The sequence below is a fragment of the Pogona vitticeps genome, chromosome 1, assembly GCF_051106095.1.
Source record: "Pogona vitticeps strain Pit_001003342236 chromosome 1, PviZW2.1, whole genome shotgun sequence".
Classification (NCBI taxonomy): domain Eukaryota; kingdom Metazoa; phylum Chordata; class Lepidosauria; order Squamata; family Agamidae; genus Pogona; species Pogona vitticeps.
The window spans coordinates 353,015,109-353,035,521 of record NC_135783.1 but is presented as its reverse complement, the minus strand read 5'-3'; the positions used below and the strand labels follow the sequence as shown (position 1 = coordinate 353,035,521).

At 43.0% G+C, this 20,413-nt stretch overlaps 1 protein-coding gene and 1 long non-coding RNA gene across 5 annotated transcripts in view; one reads left to right on the top strand and one right to left on the bottom strand.

The window, feature by feature from the left end:
* Positions 1-1,143: 1,143 nt before the first annotated feature.
* Positions 1,144-6,996, bottom strand: LOC140703289 (uncharacterized). The gene is made up of 2 exons (XR_013541058.1): positions 6,696-6,996; positions 1,144-5,954 (listed from the first exon to the last, which is right to left on the bottom strand). It is a non-coding gene; the product is annotated as an uncharacterized LOC140703289 (long non-coding RNA).
* Positions 6,997-7,380: 384 nt separating this feature from the next.
* FERMT2 (FERM domain containing kindlin 2) overlaps positions 7,381-20,413 on the top strand; it is a 122,006-nt gene continuing 108,973 nt past the window's right edge. Inside the window, exons 1-2 of one of the 4 annotated variants that reach the window (XM_072986883.2) lie at positions 7,381-7,646; positions 9,129-9,297. In XM_072986883.2, the coding sequence (XP_072842984.2) occupies positions 9,141-9,297 (157 nt within the window). In that variant the 5' untranslated portion in view covers positions 7,381-7,646; positions 9,129-9,140. The remainder of the gene's footprint in view (positions 7,647-9,128; positions 9,298-20,413) is intronic. The other 3 variants (XM_072986884.2, XM_072986885.2, XM_072986886.2) reach the window with 3 other exon arrangements.

Genomic DNA, 20,413 nt, shown 5'->3' with positions numbered 1-20,413 from the left:
TGGCATGCAGAATACAAAGATAACCTTCCTTTGTTCTAGCTAGGTTCAGACACAACCAGGTTCTGTGTAGGTATGCTTGCAGAAATCCCTGATTACAGAGAGATTATGCTTGTCTAGGTTGTGCAGCCACACAGCTTCTGTATAGAAAGACAGAACATCTGGATAACCCAGTGGTTTAGGTCTCTGAGCCAGAGGTTGGGAGTTCGATTCCACACTGTGCCTTCTTGACTGGGTTGGACTTGATGCTCCAGAGGGTCCCTTCCAGCTCTGCCATTCTCAGAATGGTTTTCCACAGGCATAGGTATCAGACAAAGGTATATTTTATCTCCTTGTCTATGTGCAGAACAAGCCAGGAGGCCCTTTTCAAAGAGCCGTTCTTCCAGGAGGTAAGAGGGATGGCTTGTAGACAAAGGGCCTTTTCGGCAGCTACCCCCAGACTATGGAACGCCATCCCAATTGAGATTCATCTGGTGCCAATGCTGATGGCATTTTGGCGCCAGGTCAAAACCTTCCTGTTCTGTAAGGCTTTTAACTTAAATAATATCAACTGTGGGTCCTGGTGGCAATTTTTAGAGCATATATTTTAATTATATTTTAATTGTTTTAAGCCACCCAGAGACCTTTGGGTAGTGTAGATGGCATATAAGTGAAAGCAAGCAAGCTGAATCAGCCTGAAATGAAGGAAGAGGGGGAAATGGTCAGAACAGACATAAATAGAGTAAGATGTGTAGATGACACCACCTTACTGGAGGAAAACAGCAGTAACTTGACATGTCTCCTGGGGAAGTTAAAGAAATTAAACCGGAAATGCAAGATTACCCAGGAAACTTAACAAGACAAAAATAATGATGAGAGATGCATTACTCAACTTTAATATTTAATGGCGAAGGGCCTTATGAATACCAGGGACTGGCAAAAAGATAAATAAATGGATTCTAGATCAAATTAAGCCTGAACCCATAGTAGCAGATAAAATGAATGAACTGAGGTTACCATACTTCCAATATACAGTGAGATGACAAAAGTAACTCGGACAGACTACAGCTCTGGAAAAAAATAAGGGCAACAAGAAAAAAAAGAGTAAGATCTTCTGCAAGATAGATTGGTGCAGTAAAAGAAGCCAGGTAACTTATTTTGAAGACTTGGGCAGGGATGCTAACTCCAGGACCTCTGGTTGCTTAACATGCTTATAATCATAGATGCCTGGAGACAAAGCAGAACTAAATGTTTTTGGAAATTTTGGTCTAGGGGACAGAAATGAAGCAGGAGAATGTCTCATAGAGTTCTGTGAAGTCAACAATCTGTTTATTGCAAATACATGCTTCAAGAAACTGAACAGACAACTGTACACATGGACACCACCAAATGGTCAATATAGAAATCAAATAGATTATGTAAATAGCAGCAGGAGATGGAGAAGCTGTAGTCTCTCTGCCAAAACAAGACCAGGATTGTGGTACAGATTATGAACTGCTACTATCCTACTTTAGACTAAAGCTGAAAAAGAACACAAAAAGAATTATAGTGCCAAAAATAATTTACAGAACATTCCTGATGAATTTAAAGCCCACATAAAGAACAGATTTGCATTACTAAACTCAGTTGACCAAAAACCAGAAGAACTGTGGAACCAGAGATATTATTAGAGAAGAATGTGAAAAGACCATTCCTGTAGTAAAAATAAAATAAAAACCTAGATAGATTATATTTAAAATCATAAAGGACAGGCAAGAGGCAGAAGTAAAAGGTTAGGGTCAGAATGCAGTTTTTCAGCAACTGTCATGTAGAGAAAAGGAGAGTGACTATAATATGCAAAGGACAACAAAAGAGGAAAATCTAAAGATCTTTTAAGCCTGGATTAGGAATGCTGAATGACCAACAAGAAGCACACTATCTAACCAGGATAAAATAAGGAGAAGGTGGAAACAGTATATACAAGAGATAAAATTATGACAGACTTCTTTGAAGAGGAATCCTATGATGAAGAACCTGCAATTGTAAAAAAGTGAAGCGAAAACTTCTATGAAAGCACTAGGAAGAAATAAATCACCGGAGTAGATTGAATACTGATAGAAGTACTTCAAGGCACAGAGACTGAACCTGTCAAAATCCTAACAAGACTATGCCAACAAATACGTATATTGAACAAATATGTTCCATATACAGTGCTACAGTATCTCCAAGATAGGAGATGCTATGTAGTGCAGTAACTATAGGGCCTTTCCTCTAATGTCCATGCCAGCAAATTGATGCTCAGGGTGTTGCAACAAAGAGTTTTACCTTATATGGAGTGAGAAATGCCTCATGTTCAAGCTGGATTCCAAAAAGAAAGAGGCAATCGAAATCACGTTGCAAATATCTGCTGGGTACTAGAGTGCACCAAATTGTTTTAGAAGACCAGTATATGCCTTATAAACTACAGCAAAGCCATTGATTGTGTAGATCATGTGAAATTATGCTCTATTCTGTAAGAAATGGGTGTGTCTTAGCACTCAATTGTTCTGATATGTAACTTGTATTATGGATAAGAAACTACCATTAGGACAGAATATGAGAGATAGAAGGTGTCAGACATTTTATCTCCCTATCTGTTCAGTCTGTATGCAGAGCATATCATATTGAAAGTTGGACTAGATTCAAAAGAATCTTCAAGATGAATATCTGAGTGCAGTGATGGTAAATTAAAAAAATTGGTGGAAGATCAATAATTTAATATATGTGGATGACACCATCTTACTGGCAGAAAGCAGCAATTATTTGAAATGACATCTGTTGAAAGTGAAAGGAGAAAGGGCCAAAGCATGACTATAGTTGAACATTGGGATGATGAAAATCATGACTACAGAATCATGATTATTCCACTTTAATGTCAACAGTGAAGAAATTGAAATAGTGAAAGATTTTGTATACCTTGATGCAGTCAGAAGTCAAAATAGAGACTGCAGCTCAAGAAATCAGATGAGGCTTGGATGGGTAGCAATGAAGGAATTAGAACATATCATCAAGTATCAAGATGTGTCACTGAAGACCAAGACCATCCACAGTGTTGTATTCCCGATCACTATGTGGGGTGTGTAAAAGCTGGACAGTACAAAAAAGCTGACAGGAAAGAAAATATTTGTTTGAAATCTCTGGAGACAAAAACTATGAAACTGAGGCTGTCCTACTTTGGGTGCATCATGAGAAGGGAAGATTCTCTGGAAAAGACAATAATGCTGGGAAAAGTAGAAGGCAGTAGGAAAAGAGGAAGGCGAAATGCAAGATGGAACCACCAGCTTGAGTCTGCAAGAGCTGAGCAGGGCTGTTGAAGAATAGGACACTTCAGAGATCTCTCATATATAAGGTTGCCATAAATTGGAGATGACTTGACAGCACTTAACAACAGTTGATTGATTGAAGGTTATTAATGCAAAATAATAATTAGGTGTCATCACATTGATTCCAATGTATGCTGACCTTTGCCAGGATTTTCTAGGTAGAAAATGATCTGACCTGGTTTACCATTAACATATAGCCAGTTATTGTAAAGGATAGGTTTGAAGGATAAGCTCTGGGTGAGCAAAATCTCCTGTCTTCACCTGCCCTGCTTAGCTCTTGCAAACTGAATCCTGTGGTTTAGGGAGTCAGTCCATCTTGTATTTGGTCTTTCTCTTTTCCTGTCGCCTTCCTCTTTTCCTGGCATGATTGTCTCTTCCAGATAATCCTGCCTTTTCATGATGTGCCCAAAGTCGTCACTCCATAAGTAAGAGCTTCATACACTGGCACATATCACCAATAGTCAAATGCACATCTGATACAAGAGAGGATGTGCAAACTTACGCCCTCCTCCCTTGTCTGGTCCCCTGAACATGCAGCTCTGAGTCATATGGAAATTAGGATACTATTGTACTGTATATCCCATTTAAAGGAAACCAGATTTCGGTTGAAAAACTTCCTGTTAGAGCAGTACGACAGTGGAACCAAGTGACCTCGGGAGTGGGCGAGTGCTCCAACACAGGAGGTATTCAAGAAAAACTTAGACAATCACCTGGAAGATTGCTTTGATTGTATTCCTGCACTGAGGAGTTGAACTGGATGGCCTTGTAGGCCCCTTCCAACTTCACTTTTCTATGATTCTATATTTGCCAGGTAAAACTGAAATAATGTGGGGCTGCAGGATGTCACTCCACTACTGCCCCGGGACAAGCGTATGCCTTTGGAAACCCAGAGCAAATGTGTGTGGAATGAAACATCCAGGATATCAATGTTGCAGGAGGCTTTGAGGGGTTATTTTGGGATAGGCTGTCTCACAGGGGAGATTTTTTTCCTGATAGGAGTCCTTGATCCCACCCCACCCTTGCTGATATAATGAGCTTTCTATTCTCTCCACAGCTTGACTGTTGGTTGCTCTCCAATCTTTCTATTGTTACAGCTGCTGGGTGACCCTTCTGTGATGAACCATTGCTAGCTAATTATCAGGAATGGTCGGCTGATGTTCCCTCAAGGGGACCAAGTGCCTGGAAAAGTTTCCTAAAAGGAGCAATTTACCTGCAGGGTGGCTCCCCGAGGTCAGCATCTGGCCAACCAGTGGCATTTATCTTGCAAAAAAGAAGCCCTTTTTCATTTTGAATCTGCAGCAGACCTGGGAGGTTTACCATGATCATAATCATCGCCATTTGAACATACAAGATGCAGTCTTTGCCTGGTATTAATTATATAATAGATACAAGTCTTAACTAAAACCTAAATATCAGTGTAACATTTGCTGTTCCTAATATTGCCATTTTTGTAGCTCTGGTGCTGGTATTTCAGAGATATGCAGCTGATTATATGTATTTTATAAAACCTTGTATTTCCAGGTCTATGTATTTTGTGATTTTTTCCAATTTTGTATTTTCAGCTATGGCACCCCTTGGAATTGTAATGCCAATCATCCAGACATTTCTTCCTTCTATTACTGTTATGCCTGGTATGTTATGCTCAGTGTCTGTCTGTATAAATCCAAAAATCCCACACAATCTTAACTTGGTAATTTTCTGACATCTTCTCTACCTGATTTTCCCACAGATTCTTGGATGCTAGCAAACTGTATTTTTTTATATAATGAGCAGTGTATTTATTTTGCAACTCTATTGTGGTCTGCCCCATTTTTGAACACAGATGAGGTGTAACACAGCGTTATCTTTTTCTTGGCAGAGTCAACATTTGCTGTTTGCATGAACTCTTTGAATTGTAGGTGTCATGACATTCGTTTTGAGTGCTTTTCCTTGTGCAGCAGAGATCAAGACGTCTGTTTCTTTCTTGATGGGCCCCAATTTTAACCATAACTGGATTACTATGAGTTGATTGAAACTGAGCCATCACTAAGTGTTTCCTCTGCTGCATCTTTTTATGACCATCGTTCTTTTATGTTGTTATTGGGGTCCACTGTCCTTACCTGCCATGAGCAGGGTGTGAGCACTAGAAGGATGAGAAATGTGTATATATCTTTGTATAAAATCAATCACTCCATTTTTGGGTCACTATCCATTAAGAAGGGAAACACAGAAGAGCTATCTTTAACACAAGAAGTCTGGCACAAGGACACATGTTGTGCAGAATCGCACTGCCTCACAGCACTGATGAAAATCCAGATGATGGTGGTGCTTTCTGTTGTAGGCTGATTCCAGATGAGGCTTTTATATAGCACTTCATCCTGAAAGGTTTTATAGGGACTTCACACGACGTCAGTGCCTGGTCACAATTCTCTCTTGTTTTTCCATAGCTTCTTTCATCTTTTTTTTTTTTTTGGTCCTTATGAGGAAAAGGGAAAATCAATTAAGAGAAAGAAGAAAAACTGTGCAGTCCTTTCTCATTGTAAACATGAAAAGCTTTCTGTCTGGAAATGTCCACCCCCCTTTTTTTCTCTTTCTCTCTTCAGTACTTCTTTCATCTTTCCTCTTACCAGGAGCGAGGGCGGGAGGGAGTCCTTTCAGCTGGAGGAAAAAAGGGAATAGCTACACCATATTTATGAAAAACAGCAGCCAGCATGTTATCTTTAAGGTGCCATAAGACTTTTTATCGGTTTTGCTGCAAAGGGCTCCCCACCCAGGAAAAAAAATGCCAACACCAGGGAGGAATCTCTAGCTGGAAGCTGCTGTTTTTTGCAAAAAATATCATCCTGCACCCATCCTGCATCATCTTTTGTGCAAACCAAGAATTGCACAGGGGTGGGCATTTCCTTGCACCAGGGCTTTCTACTACATTTCTTCCCGGTTTTCTCCCCCACAAATGTCGAGTTTTGTCGCCCGCCTGGCCAGCATCCCTCGAGGGGGAGAAAGAGAGCATCCTCACGGCCTCTTTGACTCCGGAAGGCGGCCACCTTGAAAACGACTCCCTCTAAAAGTAACTTTTCCGAAACCCTCCTTTCCCAAATTACTCCGTGAGGGAATGAGATGCGAGAAGACGAAATAATGATACTCAAGATAACCCCGCCATTTGCTGCCGTTTCTTCTCTTCCCCCTACCTCGTTGTTTTTTACACACAAGACACCCCAAAACAAACGCGAAGAGAAGGAACTCGCTACCTCTTTATGGCTCAGAATAAAAGAAAATATTAAAAAAAACAACGATCCCGCTTCGAGTCTTGGCCCCCTTGAAGAGCCAACCCCAGGGAACCCCAAGCGGCTTGAGGGAGTTGTCCTCCTCAAAGTCCCTTTTTTATTTAAGTATCTTTACCCCGCTTTTCTCCTTCCCAAGACGGCGAAATCCCACACGCCTTCGGCGAAGTCGGCCTCCTCCTCCTCCTCCATGCTATTATTTGAAGTATATGGAAGAGCTTAGGAAGCGGTTTGTGGACTACAACTCCCATGCGGCTTGTGTGTGGTGGGGGGGTTGTGTGGATTCTGGGATTTCCGCCCCCCCCTCCTAAACAAGCTCTTCCAGCCACCAGGCCCGATTCCTGAGGGGGGAATCCAAGCGTCGCTCCCCCGCCGTGAGGCGACCCAAGCCAGCTTTCCCTTCCCGCGCTTTCCGGCCTCCATTTTCCCTCCCCTCAGGGGCCGCCTTTCGCCTCTCCGGGCCTCTCTCTCCCTCTCTTTTTTTTTAATTATTATTTTCCCGCCCATCCTCTTCTGGCGGCGGAGGGGGGGGGAAAGAGAAGAAGAGAGACCCCGGATGTTGGCCCTGCTCCTCCGAAGCCGCCGGCTTCCTCAGCCCAACCAGCCAGGCCGGCAGCCCCTCAGCCGGCCGGCCAGCCGGCCTCCCTCCCGTTCCCTCTTGGGTCAGGAGGAGCCGAAGGCAGCCGGGCCTTCTCCCCGCGGCCGCCTCGTCCCTCTCCGTCATCCCCTCAGGCTCTGAGGTGGGCGGTTGGGGGGCGGTGGCGGTGTCTCCTTTTCCTGGCGGCGTCCACACGGGGGAAGAGGAGGACGAAGGGAAGGGAAGAAAAGAGGGAGGGAGGGAAGCCCGTCAGTCCATCCGCCCTCCCGCCTGCCGGCCCAAGAAGCCAGAGAGAGAGAGAGAGAGAAAGGGAGGGACTCGGTGGGCGGGCAGGCAGGCAGGGAAGAAGAAGAAGAGGAGGAGGAGGAGGAAGGGCAAGGGCGTCCGTCTCTCGCTCGCTCCTCAGTCCCGCTGAGGGGACGCCTTCACACGCGCGGGCGCAGCCAAGCCGGGCAGGCGCTGCGAGGAGAGGTAAAAGGAGGAGGAGGAGGAGGAAGGCTGAGGGGGGGAATTGGGAGGGGGTCGTAGCCGAGGACTGGGGAGATACCCACCCACCCCCGTTTATAGGCTTCTTGGGCATGGGTGGGGGGGTGGACTGAACCCTTTGCCCCCCCCAACAACAACACCCACCACGACGTGGTCTTTTCATGTTCTGTCACGTCGCGTTTGTGGGGAGTGGAGGAATCCCCCCCCCCACGCCGCCTCAAGAGCCCCTGGAGGGGGGTCTGGAAGGGAGGACGGGGGGGAGGAGAGGGGGAGAAATGGGGGTCCCTGCATGGGGGTGGGGGTGGGGGAGAGGAGGGACCCGTGGGGAGGGGGGGAGAGAGAGGGCGCTTTGCCCCTCTCCATGGGTTGCATGTGTGTATGGACAGACACACACTCTCCCTCACACACACTCTCTCACACACACACATATTCTCTTACACTCACACACATTCTCTCTCTCTCTCTCTCTCTCTCTCTCTCACACACACACACACACACACACACGGACCCCAGGCAAAGACGCCTTTGTTGCCCTGCTTGCAAGGGTCCCGCTCCTCCAAGGCAGCCCGGTTGTCTCTCTTTTTCCCCTTATTTGTTCGCTCTTTTACACTTTGGAATTTTTAAACTCCCCCCGTTGTCGCTGTAATAATTGGAATAATAGCCACCCGTCCTCCTTGTTTCTTTCCAGGGTTAAAAATAATATCTTTTTTTTTAAAAAAAGTCCCTGCTTGGAGTTAACATGGCCTTTTAAAAGTATTCCCCTAAGCCTGTAAGACTTGTCATTAGTGCCTATGCCAAAAGAGATATAACTGTTTATCTAAGAGGGGGAGTGTGTTTAAAGGACGCAGAATCGAGGAGATGGTTTTGTGCGAATGAAGCCATTTGCTTTCGGAGGCGGCTCCATTGTTCGCTGAATAGTTTTAACACCTCTTAAACAGAAATTTTGGAGGATGTGTATGAATTTCATCCATGGCACATAACACCGATTAGATACGTCCCGTCACTATTTCGTGGCTAGCTGGAAAGCGGGTGGTAGGGATGAGGTATGTCTGCCCGAGATTGGAGACAGACAGTAAGGAAAATATTGTTATATTGGGTAGGTGAGATGTCAGATAGTAGTCATTCTTTTTCTTACACATGCCAGGCATATTTAGGATAAATGGGGTTGCAGTGAGCCTTTGCTTCAAGCTTGCATAGTCCCAGTTATGGTTGGGCAGCTGGAAATCTGCCTGGCTTTGCCTTCCCCTCCCAACTGCCGGACTTAGTTCTTTGTAAATTGAGCTGACTTTGGAGCTCTCTCTGTTGCTGCCTGTCCCAAGTTGCCTTTTTTGCCTTCCTGGGAGTTTCCTCCTTCTTCTGAACACCCCCCCCCCGCACCGTGATTTTCTCTGCTCAAGTGGGAAGCAGGGGAGGGAACAGTGAGCAGCTTAGCTGATGAATGCCATTTCCTCTGCTCCTTGCTTGCAGGAAAGGAGAACGATGGCTCTGGACGGCATACGGATGCCAGATGGCTGCTACGCGGATGGGACGTGGGAATTAAATGTCCATGTCACGGACCTCAACAGGGATGTCACACTGAGGGTCACAGGGGAGGTCCACATTGGTGGCGTCATGTTGAAATTGGTGGAAAAGCTTGGTAAGTGTTAATGGTAAGGGGGGGAGGGGAGGGCCTTTTTGCCATTTTGGTGCCTCTCTGAATGTTGGAAGGCAAAGAGGCATTAGGCATGGAACCGGAATTGTATATGATATTTTTTGCACTACACATAGGAATAACTCTGGGAAGCCATACCTATTTTTAAATTTTCATGTTTTTTTTCCTTTGAGGAGCTTTTTAACGGAAGAGTGATCAAATCTGATATCTTCCTATACCTCCTGGTTTGCTGTAGTTGCCCCCCACAATTTTCCCTGCTTCCTGTGACAGTGGTTGTGTTTCTTTATAACAATGTGATTGTATTCAAATGGGATTTGCTTTCCTAGGGACACAGTGACCTGGACTTCGCCACCACAGGCAGTGATGTGGCCAGCCAGGGAGTGGTTGGTCTTGCATATGGCTATCCGAATTCCTTTTGCTTTTCTGTTTGCGTTTCTGCTTTTACTAATGGTTGTGAGCTTTTTTCTTAGTTCAGTAATGGCTGAACCACTGAATTCTGAGAGGCAGGATTCATATAAATACTTTAATGTAATTTAAACACTTAAATCTGAATTCTGGTTTATACAGTCAGTAGAACTTCAGTTTCGAAACTTTTCCTGGACATTTTAGAGTGAGGCTGCAAAGCAAGTGTTGGAGGTGGGACCAACTTTTATTATAATGCCAAAATTAATAGGTTGAAGCTTTCTACCTGACATACTTTCTGCCCCCCCCCCCGGTGTGCGTATGCAGGATGGCATTTGAACATTCAGCTTGAAGTAGAAAAAGTGTGCCTTCTATCACTTCATACTTAATTATTTAATTATTTGATTTGCATACCACCCCATTAGTGCACACACTACTAATACCTATTAACTAGATAAGCTAGTCTTTATACATTCTAGTTTCTGAAAATATTGAATCATGTTTCTATATTGTGTAGAGCGTGACACCAAAAATTTGCGGTGTGATCCCCTGGTATTGTCTTGAGCTATCATTGAGACTTGTGCTGTTGCAATTCGAATGGCATTCTGTGAAGTATGTTGAGAACTCGGCTTGCTGTTTAAATACCGTTTTGTCTGTCCTTGGGTTGCCACGTGAGGGGCCCTTGTGGGCCACTCCCTGAACTTCTGGAATTGAAGGGGGGGCGGTGGCATGGACTCCAGATCCAATCTCTGAAATGTGTTGGAAGGAACAGAAGCAATCTTTACTAGAATTGGGGGCTGGGGGAGAAAACCCTGGACCTTTACCAAAGATCTTGCACTGATTGAGAATTGTTCGGGTAATACTCTGCTGTCAGTGGTTTTCTTTTTCTTCTAGCTGCTGAAATGTTCAGTTTCTACAGACATGTATCAGATGGCAGGTGTGCAGTGTGCTTGGTCTTGCAAAAATATTAGAATAATTCTCAGGAATGTTTTGTTGTTGTTTCTAGCTAAGTTTTCATGGAACTATTCTTTCCGTTTTTCATGGCTTTCTCAAAGGGCCCTACCGCTCGCTACCAGCCTCTTTGTCCTGTCAGCAAGATTGTTACAGCTTGTATTGCCATCTTGCAGATAAGTGCAAGGCAATCGGTAATAATTTTCTTATACGTAATTCGTTGGTATACTAGAGAGGGACCACTCTGTGAGTTGCATTTACTAATTGGCAGACAGACTCTTACTGTTTTGTCATTACCGTACATTGAAAGCTGTTACCAGTTTTTATCCAGTGTTAAGTCACAGAGGATGTTGATGCTCTTAGGCTTGCTCTAGTAACATTGCAGGCTGCACAAATGATGGTCTAGGCCACTGTTTCCCACCCTGGGGGTTACTGCCCTCACTCAGTGAGTCACCAAGTGTTTTTGGGGGGTTGTGGATCACCTTATATGTGTTTGTAGCCCTTGTTAAATCATTTCTTCTTTGACTTTTTGGAGCAGAATATTATAGTCGTATGTATGTGTATGTAAGGGAAGCAGGCCTTTTAGGGGAGAAAGGAGTGTTTACTTTCTGAGAAGGGATAACTTTACCCATTAAAAATGCCTTTTTATGCAAATATGGGTATGTTTGTTGCAGGTTACTTGGCTATTATAAAAGGGGGTCAAGGAAAAAGGTTGGGAATCGCTGGTGTAGGCTCCAACTGGCACCTGTTAACAAGCTTTCCAGATACTTTTGGATTACAACTCTTGTCATTGTTGGCTACTGGCTGCTCTGGCTAAGGTTGGTGGAGGCTGGTCTGGAAAGCTGCATGATCCCCACTCCTCTGTTAACTGGACTGGATAGCTGCTGTACCACATGCTAAGCTGGCTGTCATGGGAATCTCTTAACCCCATTGTACTGAATGGGTGTTGGAACAAATCAGCACCGCTTCACATGAAATGCCCAGTGAGCTTGTTCCAGTGGGTGTGGCCATTTGAGGAGCAGAATGGCTGCCATGCTAAAATTCCTGGGCTGGGAAAAGATACAGAGTTTTCAATAGTAATCTGATGTTTTTCTTTTTTAATAATATGTTTGAGGCTGATTAGTGTAATAACTCAAATAAAATATCCATATCACCTTCACCGCACACCTCTGGTATTGTACAAATAATAATAATAATAATAATAATTTATTGTCATTGTAAGTATATACACATACAACGAAATTCACAGACACCCAGAGACCAGACACATGCACACACATAAAATTCCCAAACACTCCCCACCCACTAAAAGTCCCCCACTAAAAATACAAACATCTACACCGCAGGCCAAGTTACACAGTCCAACTAATTATTCACTACTGGTGGTCTTTAAGCTGATTATTAATTGCAATTATAGCTCTGGGATAAAAACTATTGAGAAAACGTGTGGTCCGAGTCTTAATTGTTCTATATCTTCTGCCAGATGGTAACAGTTCAAAAAAGTTATAAGCAGGATGGGAAGAGTCTCTCAGGATGCTATGTGATTTCCTTAGACAGCGGGATGTGAAGATGTCATCCAGGGTTGGTAGCTGGAGCCCGATGATATTCTGGGCAATTTTAATGGTTCTCTGTAGAGCTTTTTTGTCCGCTACAGAGCTACTCCCAAACCATGCCAGAATGCCATAGGTTAGGACACTCTCAATGGTGCTACGATAGTATGACAGAAGCAAATGCTGAGATAAATTTAACTTGCCGAGCATTCTCAGGAAATACAGCCTCTTCTGTGCCTTCTTCATTAGCATGTTGGCATTTATAGTCCATGAGAGGTCCTCTGAGATGTAAGTACCCAGAAATTTAAAACTACCAACTCTCTCCACTTCCTCACCGTTTATGTACAGTGGTAAATGTACATATCTCTTCCTCCTAAAATCAATTATGAGTTCTTTAGTTTTTTTGATGTTAAGTGTGAGATGATTTTCTTTACACCAAAGTATCAACCTTTGTACTTCCTTTCTATAAGCAGACTCATTGTTCTTATTTATGAGCCCCACCACTGTCGTATCATCCGCAAATTTAATAATTGCATTGGTGTTATACAGTGGGGTGCAATCATGTGTGTACAGGGAATAGAGGAAGGGACTTAGCACGCAGCCCTGGGGAGCTCCTGTACTTAGTATCAGGGTAGAAGAATGGTGAGATCCCATCCTTACTGACTGTGGCCTATCTGTCAGAAAATCCTTTATCCACATGCATATCTCCTGAGGTAATCCCAGGTTGATCATTTTAAAAAACAACCTATTTGGTAGAATGGTATTAAAAGCAGAGCTATAATCCACAAACAACAGCCTCGCATAAGTTCCCTGATGTTCTAAGTGGCTCAATACAGTATGGAGTACAATGGACACAGCATCATCAGTAGATCTATTTTTCCTGTATGCAAATTGCCATGGGTCCAAAGAAGGTGGAAGACTAGCCTTAATGTAATCCAGCACCAATCTCTCAAAACATTTCATAACAACAGATGTTAAAGCTACTGGTCTGTAATCATTGAGAGATACCACAGCTGACTGCTTGGGGACTGGCACTATAATAGATGTCTTCAGGCAAGTGGGGACTGAACACTGCAACAAGGATAGATTGAAAATATCCGTAAAAACTCCAGCTAATTCTGCAGCACAGCCCCTAATAACTCGTCCCATGATTCCATCTGGTCCAGCTGCCTTTCGAACATTAATATTCTGGAAAGCGCGTCTCACATCTGAAATCTGCAGTACTAGTGGTTGTCTGTTGATGGTAGATTCTAGTGATGTATTATAGACAGTAGGTGCTGGAATAATGGTTGTTCCTGTTTCCACCTCAAAACGGCTGAAAAATTGATTTAACTGCTCAGCCAAAAAATCACTGCTGCTACACAGACTGTTTTTGTTACTCTGACCAGTGATTTGTCTTAGGCCGTGCCACACTCGGCGAGTGTCAGAACTTTCAAGGTGTTGTTCAATTCTCTGGCTGTACATAGCTTTGGCATCCTTAATGCCCCTTTTCAGTTTAGCTCTAGCCTCTCTGTACTGTAGTTCATCACCAGAATGAAAAGCAGCATTTCTGGCTTTTAATAAAAGGCACACTTCTCTATTTAGCCAAGGCTTGTTATTAGAAAACACTCGTACTTGTCTGGTAGTAGTAACAACATTGATGCAGCTTTTGATATAAAACAGTACTGTCGAGGCATAAGTATCAACATTGTCCTCCTCAAACAGTGCCCAATCAGTGCTCCTAAAGCAATCTTGAAGTTGCTCAGATGCATCCACTGGCCACACTTGTATTTCTCTAATTGATGGTCTGATTCTTTTAACAAGAGGTCTGTATGATGGAATCAAAAAAAGAGATATATGATCTGACTGTCCCAAGCTAGGCAATGGCTTCGTCTTATATCCATGTATGATGTTACTATATACCTGATCCAAGGTATTTTCCCCTCTAGTGGGACAGTCCACATACTGATAAAAGTTAGGGAGGACGGTCTTTAAATTGGCTTGATTGAAATCACCTGCTACCACCAGCACTCCATCTGGGTAGGCCTGCTGCTGTTTGCTGATAGCAGTTAACAAACAACTCAAAGCTGTGGTTGTGTTAGCATCAGGAGGTATATATACTGCTGTTATTATAATAACATTAAACTCACGAGGCAGGTAAAAGGGGCGGCATTTCACTGCCAAATACTCCAAATCAGGAGAACAGTGAATGTCCAGTATTTTAACATCTGTGCTCCAATTATCGTTTGTGTAAACACAAACCCCTCCACCTCTGCTCTTCCCAGATTCAACAGATCTGTCTGCTCGATGTACTCTGCGTCCTTGTAGTTCAATTACCTCCCCTGGGATGGAAGAGTCAAGCCATGTCTCTGTAAAGATCATAACGCAACAGTCTCGAATATTTTTCTGTAGGGAGATAGTAAGTTCCAGCTCCTCAATCTTGTTGGGTAGAGATCTAACATTTGAGACAAAAAGACTTGGCAATGCAGGCTTGTGAGGATTTTTGCCTAACCTCACTCGTAGACCGGCCCTGCAACCTCTTTTCTGCTTGCGTTTTCTCCGTGCTCTTTTCTTCCTGACAGGGAGAGCAGGGGGAGTAACCCCCGGATATGCAGGCCGTCTTAAAAGCTCAGCTGGGATGTTGTAAGTTGAGACCGTCGATTCAAAGTTGTAACCTTCTCTGCCAATAGATAATAATTCTTGTCGACTGTAAATTACTTGTGCCTGAGCATGTAGAGTCCGTAATAAGGGCCGATCTCTGGAATGCCTAGCCGCTGCAAGTGCTTGCGCCGCCATCTTGACCAACTCCAACCAACTTGATTTGTTTGACTGGCTACGGCATAAAGTCATGGTTGGGGGGGAGTTAAAACAGAAAAAGGCATTCTGTGCAGTACTGAGACTTCTTAGTGATGTAATAAGGAAGGAAGAGCAAGTATAAATAAATACTTGCTTCAAAAGGAAGCTTGTGTTTGCATGCAGGAGGACTTCTAGGCTTAAAATGGCTTTTTGGCTGTGGAGTGGAGAATCAGTTTCAATGCTATATTTTTGTCTTTGGGTTATGAAAGGGTGAATTCAGACAATTGCAGGCCTTTGCACTTAAACTTAGTTAGTTTATAATATTGTTGAGGCAGCAAATGCTACTATCTCTCATATTGGATAAGATAGTAGGACGCATCGAGTGACATTGGTTAGAATTTGCTCAAGTATAAGATGGAATCTGGTGGAGGGAATTAGTTACTCATGGAAAGAGTTTAAGTTATTGTCCAGAGGATAAATGTTTGCTGGGTTCAAAAGTGTATTTGGGGGTGGGTATTGATATGAGAATGTCTCATGAAGAGGTTTATATTTATATGAGAATCCAATTCATATATATCACTGGACCTATGAACCTTGAAAAACAGTCTGTACAAGTCCATCTTAGTTGTGGAGTACAAATACATTTACTTGTCCCTATACAATAGTTACATTTTCCTTAAGACTGGGGTGGAGAACTGGTTTGTGGTGTGGGGATGCATCTCAGTGCTTTGGAGCTGTGCAAGTTGGATGATGGCAGGTATGACCAGGCCGTAAATATCATTTGCTTTCTGGCTGCAGTACAGGGCAAGGTGAGTGAGGAGCCCAGCTGCATGTATACACCAGCATGGATTGCAGGAATGGCCCCTATCATAGAGTACATGAGTTTCAGAAGGTGCTTTTACACAGTGGAGGATGTGGGATGGATGTAGCTTCCTATTGTTATTGGTGAGCAGAGATCAGAGGATTCCTCTGTGCCCTTCACCTTCTCAATCTGCAAAATGAACCGTGGTGGTAGGGAAATAATTGATTAAGGATAACATGTGGAATACCCTTCTCCCCTACTCTGTTCCTGTTTAAGAGGGTGAATAATGTTGGATGGGGAAATTTTGAGCGGTGGGGCTTTGAAGTGTGAGCAGGACATACCTCAGATTCTTTGTGAACTGTATTGGGATTGGACTGGATTAAGGCTGCAAAGTGGAAATACTCATCTCTGTTTTATAGCCTAACTGTGTTATAATCTAGTGGTCCAATCTGGGAGTTTTGGTTGGTAGCATATGCCTAATAATACCTAACTGGTTAATACAAATTGTGGTATGAACTGCTTAATTATTGCAGAATCCCAGGAGGTGAAGTTGATAAAAATTTTCATGAATCATTGTTCCCTGTCAGGTGTCAGAACTAAAAGAATCTGCAAAAAAACATGGGGTAACCTTAACATATGTCTGTTAGTGTCTTTGCCACATACTTTTCTTTTGGTAGACTTGATCCCAGTTTAGTTAAGGGCGGCAAATGACTGAGGGGAAGGTCTGGTTTCTTTGATAGCACAGCTTCTGCCTTGCAAATACTGTATTATAATGAGGCACTTTACTTGGTCTTTCAGTGTTATCATGCTAAAGGAGACAGAAAGAGGAAGTAAGAGGTACTTTAAATCTCCTCTGTAGGATCTCTGCAGAGGTGGATCCTTTCCGAAACTGTCCTCATCTGGTAGAAGCTCTAGGAGTGGTACATCATCAGTGATTATACAGCAACTTGGATCCCAGGTGTAACATGTGCAATGCAGACCATTCTCTTTGTACTGCACACTCTTGGCGGTCAGTCACTAAGATTTCTTTGGGAAGAAATCTCAGTGACCAACTGACTTGGAAGGATGGAAAGCTGAATTGTTGGAGTATTCTGCTAATTACTTATATTTAAAACAGTTTTTGGTTCATGGTCCATCTGTTTCAAGAATATGGGGTATTACATTGGGTGAATATTCTTTGAGGTTCAGTCCCCTCTACAAGCCAGACTGATCCTGAATGTAGGCCATGTTACAGACTGCATTAACATAATTTAAAAGCTGTGGATACTATTGCAAGGACACATGCTTTGTGGCTTGTGAAAATTATGTGTATTATCAGCAAGAATCCTGTTGATTGTTTCCAGCAGTATGAGTGCCACTGTATAAATCACAATAGTAATTTACTACTAAGTAAGGAGTTGCCACTTTTATTTCTCATCATGTGCCAAGTCACAAGACTGGCATGTAGTAAAGAATACAAGGATCAACTCCTTAACTAAGAGCAATTTGCAATCATGCCATTGTGTTTATGTCAACACAGGTAAGCAATAGGATTTTAACCACTGGCTCAAAGTATCTATTTTTAAACACTGTGTTTAGTTCGTCTGACCTTTAAAAAGAAATATTTATAATTGCAAACTCTGTGAAAGGCTGTATTTGCAGAATTCTCTCCTTGCCCATCCTGTTTCCCAGAACAGTTTTAGATAATATTATGTGTTTGGGATAGAAGCACTCTGTGCATTTTCTCATGAATTCTGTTAAGTAGCTTTCTGTTTCTGGGGTATGAATCTCTAGTGAAGGAAACGCTATAAGGGTGATGGTTGTTGAGACTCACCTGGGGCTCATAACGGTGTTGAGGTACAAGCCCAAAAAGGATGCATGTTCAGGATCACAGGTGGCAAGATGATGCTAAGATGATGCATCTTGCCCTTGGAAGTATAATACCCTAAAATGTCCTCCCTCAACCTGGTTCCCTGTAGGTGTTTTGGACTTCAACTCCCATCAACCCCAGCTGGCATAGTGAGTGGTCTGGAGTGCTGCAAGTTGCAGTTCGAAAAATCAGTTGAGGAAGGTTGCCTTAAAAAATCGGGACACGCCCAAGATCCTTTAGGGAGACATTGGGAAGAACATAAAGCGAAAGCAAAGCATGCTGCTTATATACTGCCCCATAGTGCTTAAAACACCCTCTAAGTGGTTAATTATGCAGGCTATACATTGTTGGATACTCAGTTTAAGCAACCTTGGAAGGCTGGAAGGCTGAGTGAACCTTGAGCTGGCTACCTGAGATTGAACCCCAGCTCGTGAGCACAGTTTTGGCTGCAATACTGAAGTTTAACCATTGTGCCACAAGTCTCTTGGAATGGCTTGTGGTTAGCCCGAGCCACAAGATTCTGTTTTCTGGATGTTGTCATAGCAGTGGAGAGTTGCCAAGCAGGTTAAGAGGACATGTGGCTCAGTATATTCGGATTCTTTTAATATCCATAATTCATATTACAGCCATACCCAAAAAAAGATAAAAGGAAGTGTACAAAGGAGCAGAATCGCATACAGGCTTTTCAGAACACAATACGGCGTGCCTTGACTTACACCTGTCCCAACATACGACCATTTTGAGTTGCGACAGCTCGGGCCACAAAATTTTGCTTCGACTTGCGGCCGGAGCTTGGAGTTGCAAACAGAAAAGAGGCAGGGAAAAAAGGCGGGGAATTCAAATGTAGGTACTAACCCTTGGTCGGGGAAGAGCTTCTTTGTAGCTCTTTCGCCCCAACAGTTAGAGAGTGTGTGTCAGAGGAGGCTTCGGACTGCCTGGTGCTGCTTTCCGCTCCTGAGTAAGTACATTAACTGTATTTTTCTGTTTATAACATGACCCAATGTATAAGGCAAACCCCCCTTTTCTAACCCCCAAATTTGAAAATTTGCACTATCACACCCCTTTGGTCCTGAAGCAGCTATGAAAGGGCTTCAGGATCAAAGGGGTGCGAGCATGCCGCCCTTTCACGGCTGCTTTGCCCTGTGGCTTCGCAAAAGGAAGGGAAAGCGGTTGCCTTCTGTGTATAAAACGACCCTCCATTTTTTGTCTGTTTAAGTAAAAAGTGTTGTTTTATACATGAAAATACGGTACTTTGTTTTGCAGGGTGGGTTTGAGGGGGTTATGTTTCTGTGCTGTGATGTTTTTGGTGTGTGTGTGTTTTTCAGCCCCATCACGTTTTGATGGGGCTGGCTGTGTGTGTGTGTATGGGGTGTGTTTTTTGTGATTTTTTGAAAAAGCCCCTTCGCGTTCTGATGAGTAAGTGGAACCAACGTGGAGGATATAGTGTATCACAACTCTCCTATCAACTTTCCTCAAACTGAAAAAGCTACTTGGATGAGTAGCGAACCGTTTCAAAGTTCAGTTGCCATGACTCAACTTCCAGATAGTGGATGAGATGCTGCTCGTGAAGCAATAGGTCTCATCACGTAATGTAGTGGTATTAGATTTCACTTGGATTAGCTCATAAGCTCACTGAGAGATATGAGTCTCTCCTCAACTTACCTTATGAAGAGATAATATCATTGAAAGCTAGACCACATTTTGTGCTTTTTTCACCCCTTTTTTGTGCCTTTTAAGTTCCCCTAATCAATTTTGGAATTTGTTTTATGCCAACACAGCCATCCCTGCCTTTCTTTTCTTTTGTGATAGGATGTCGAGCCTTGGGATATAAACACTTAACTTAGTTTTGCTTGTAAAAATAGGCATGCTGGCTTGTGGTTTTTATCCTTTCTTAACCATTTCCATGGGGCATGCCCTCCTGCTTTAGTGTGGATATGCTCCAATTGGAAACCATGCATTACCAAGATGCATCTCTGTCTGTAATGTGCTCAACCTTAGTTGTCTTTCCCTGTTACAGCAGCTTTGACAGCTGTCATATTATACTGAACTAACATTTAACAAGAAGAGCTAAAACTGTGAGTACATGTTAAGCGCATTGGTGTATGGTTGGTGGTCTCTTTGCTGGATAGTGAGAAGTTGCAATTTGGGCAGTACTGGGGACAAAATCATTACAGCATGTTTATAAAAAATTGTGTCCTGTCTGGTTTACATCTAGACTCTAGTTTCTAGAGTTGTGGACTGTAACTTTATCCCTGTTGTGTGTACCATATTCATTGTGTAACTTTTCCCCAGTCTGGTTTAAATGTGCTTGGATATCTTGATTGATTGGTTTTAGATGGAGAGGTCATGTTCAAAGTGCGGTACGTCCTTTGGGTGCTGGGGATTGCTATAGCTTTGATCTTCCTTTGCTTGCAGGTGCTGTGCTATGTTTCTTACACCTTATGTAACGATACTTTCTTTTGTGATTTCAGTAGTGCTTTGATCTTTAATTTATTGGATACTTTTTTACTGAACTCAATCCTTACAAATAGAATGCAGAACGTATTCCTTCAGTGCCATTCTATTACTGGAAATCTGATGTGAAGATAGTAAAATCAATGTTTTATTTTTAGGGACAAATGTATGAAATTGAGGGCAAGAGCATTTGTTTAGGCTTAATGGAACGCTTATGCGAGATTATGAATAAAACACCAAGAAAGTGCAATGTTATTGATTTACCACTGATTGCACTTGAGGTTTTACTGTAATGCAAGGAACGCTTGCAGATTCATT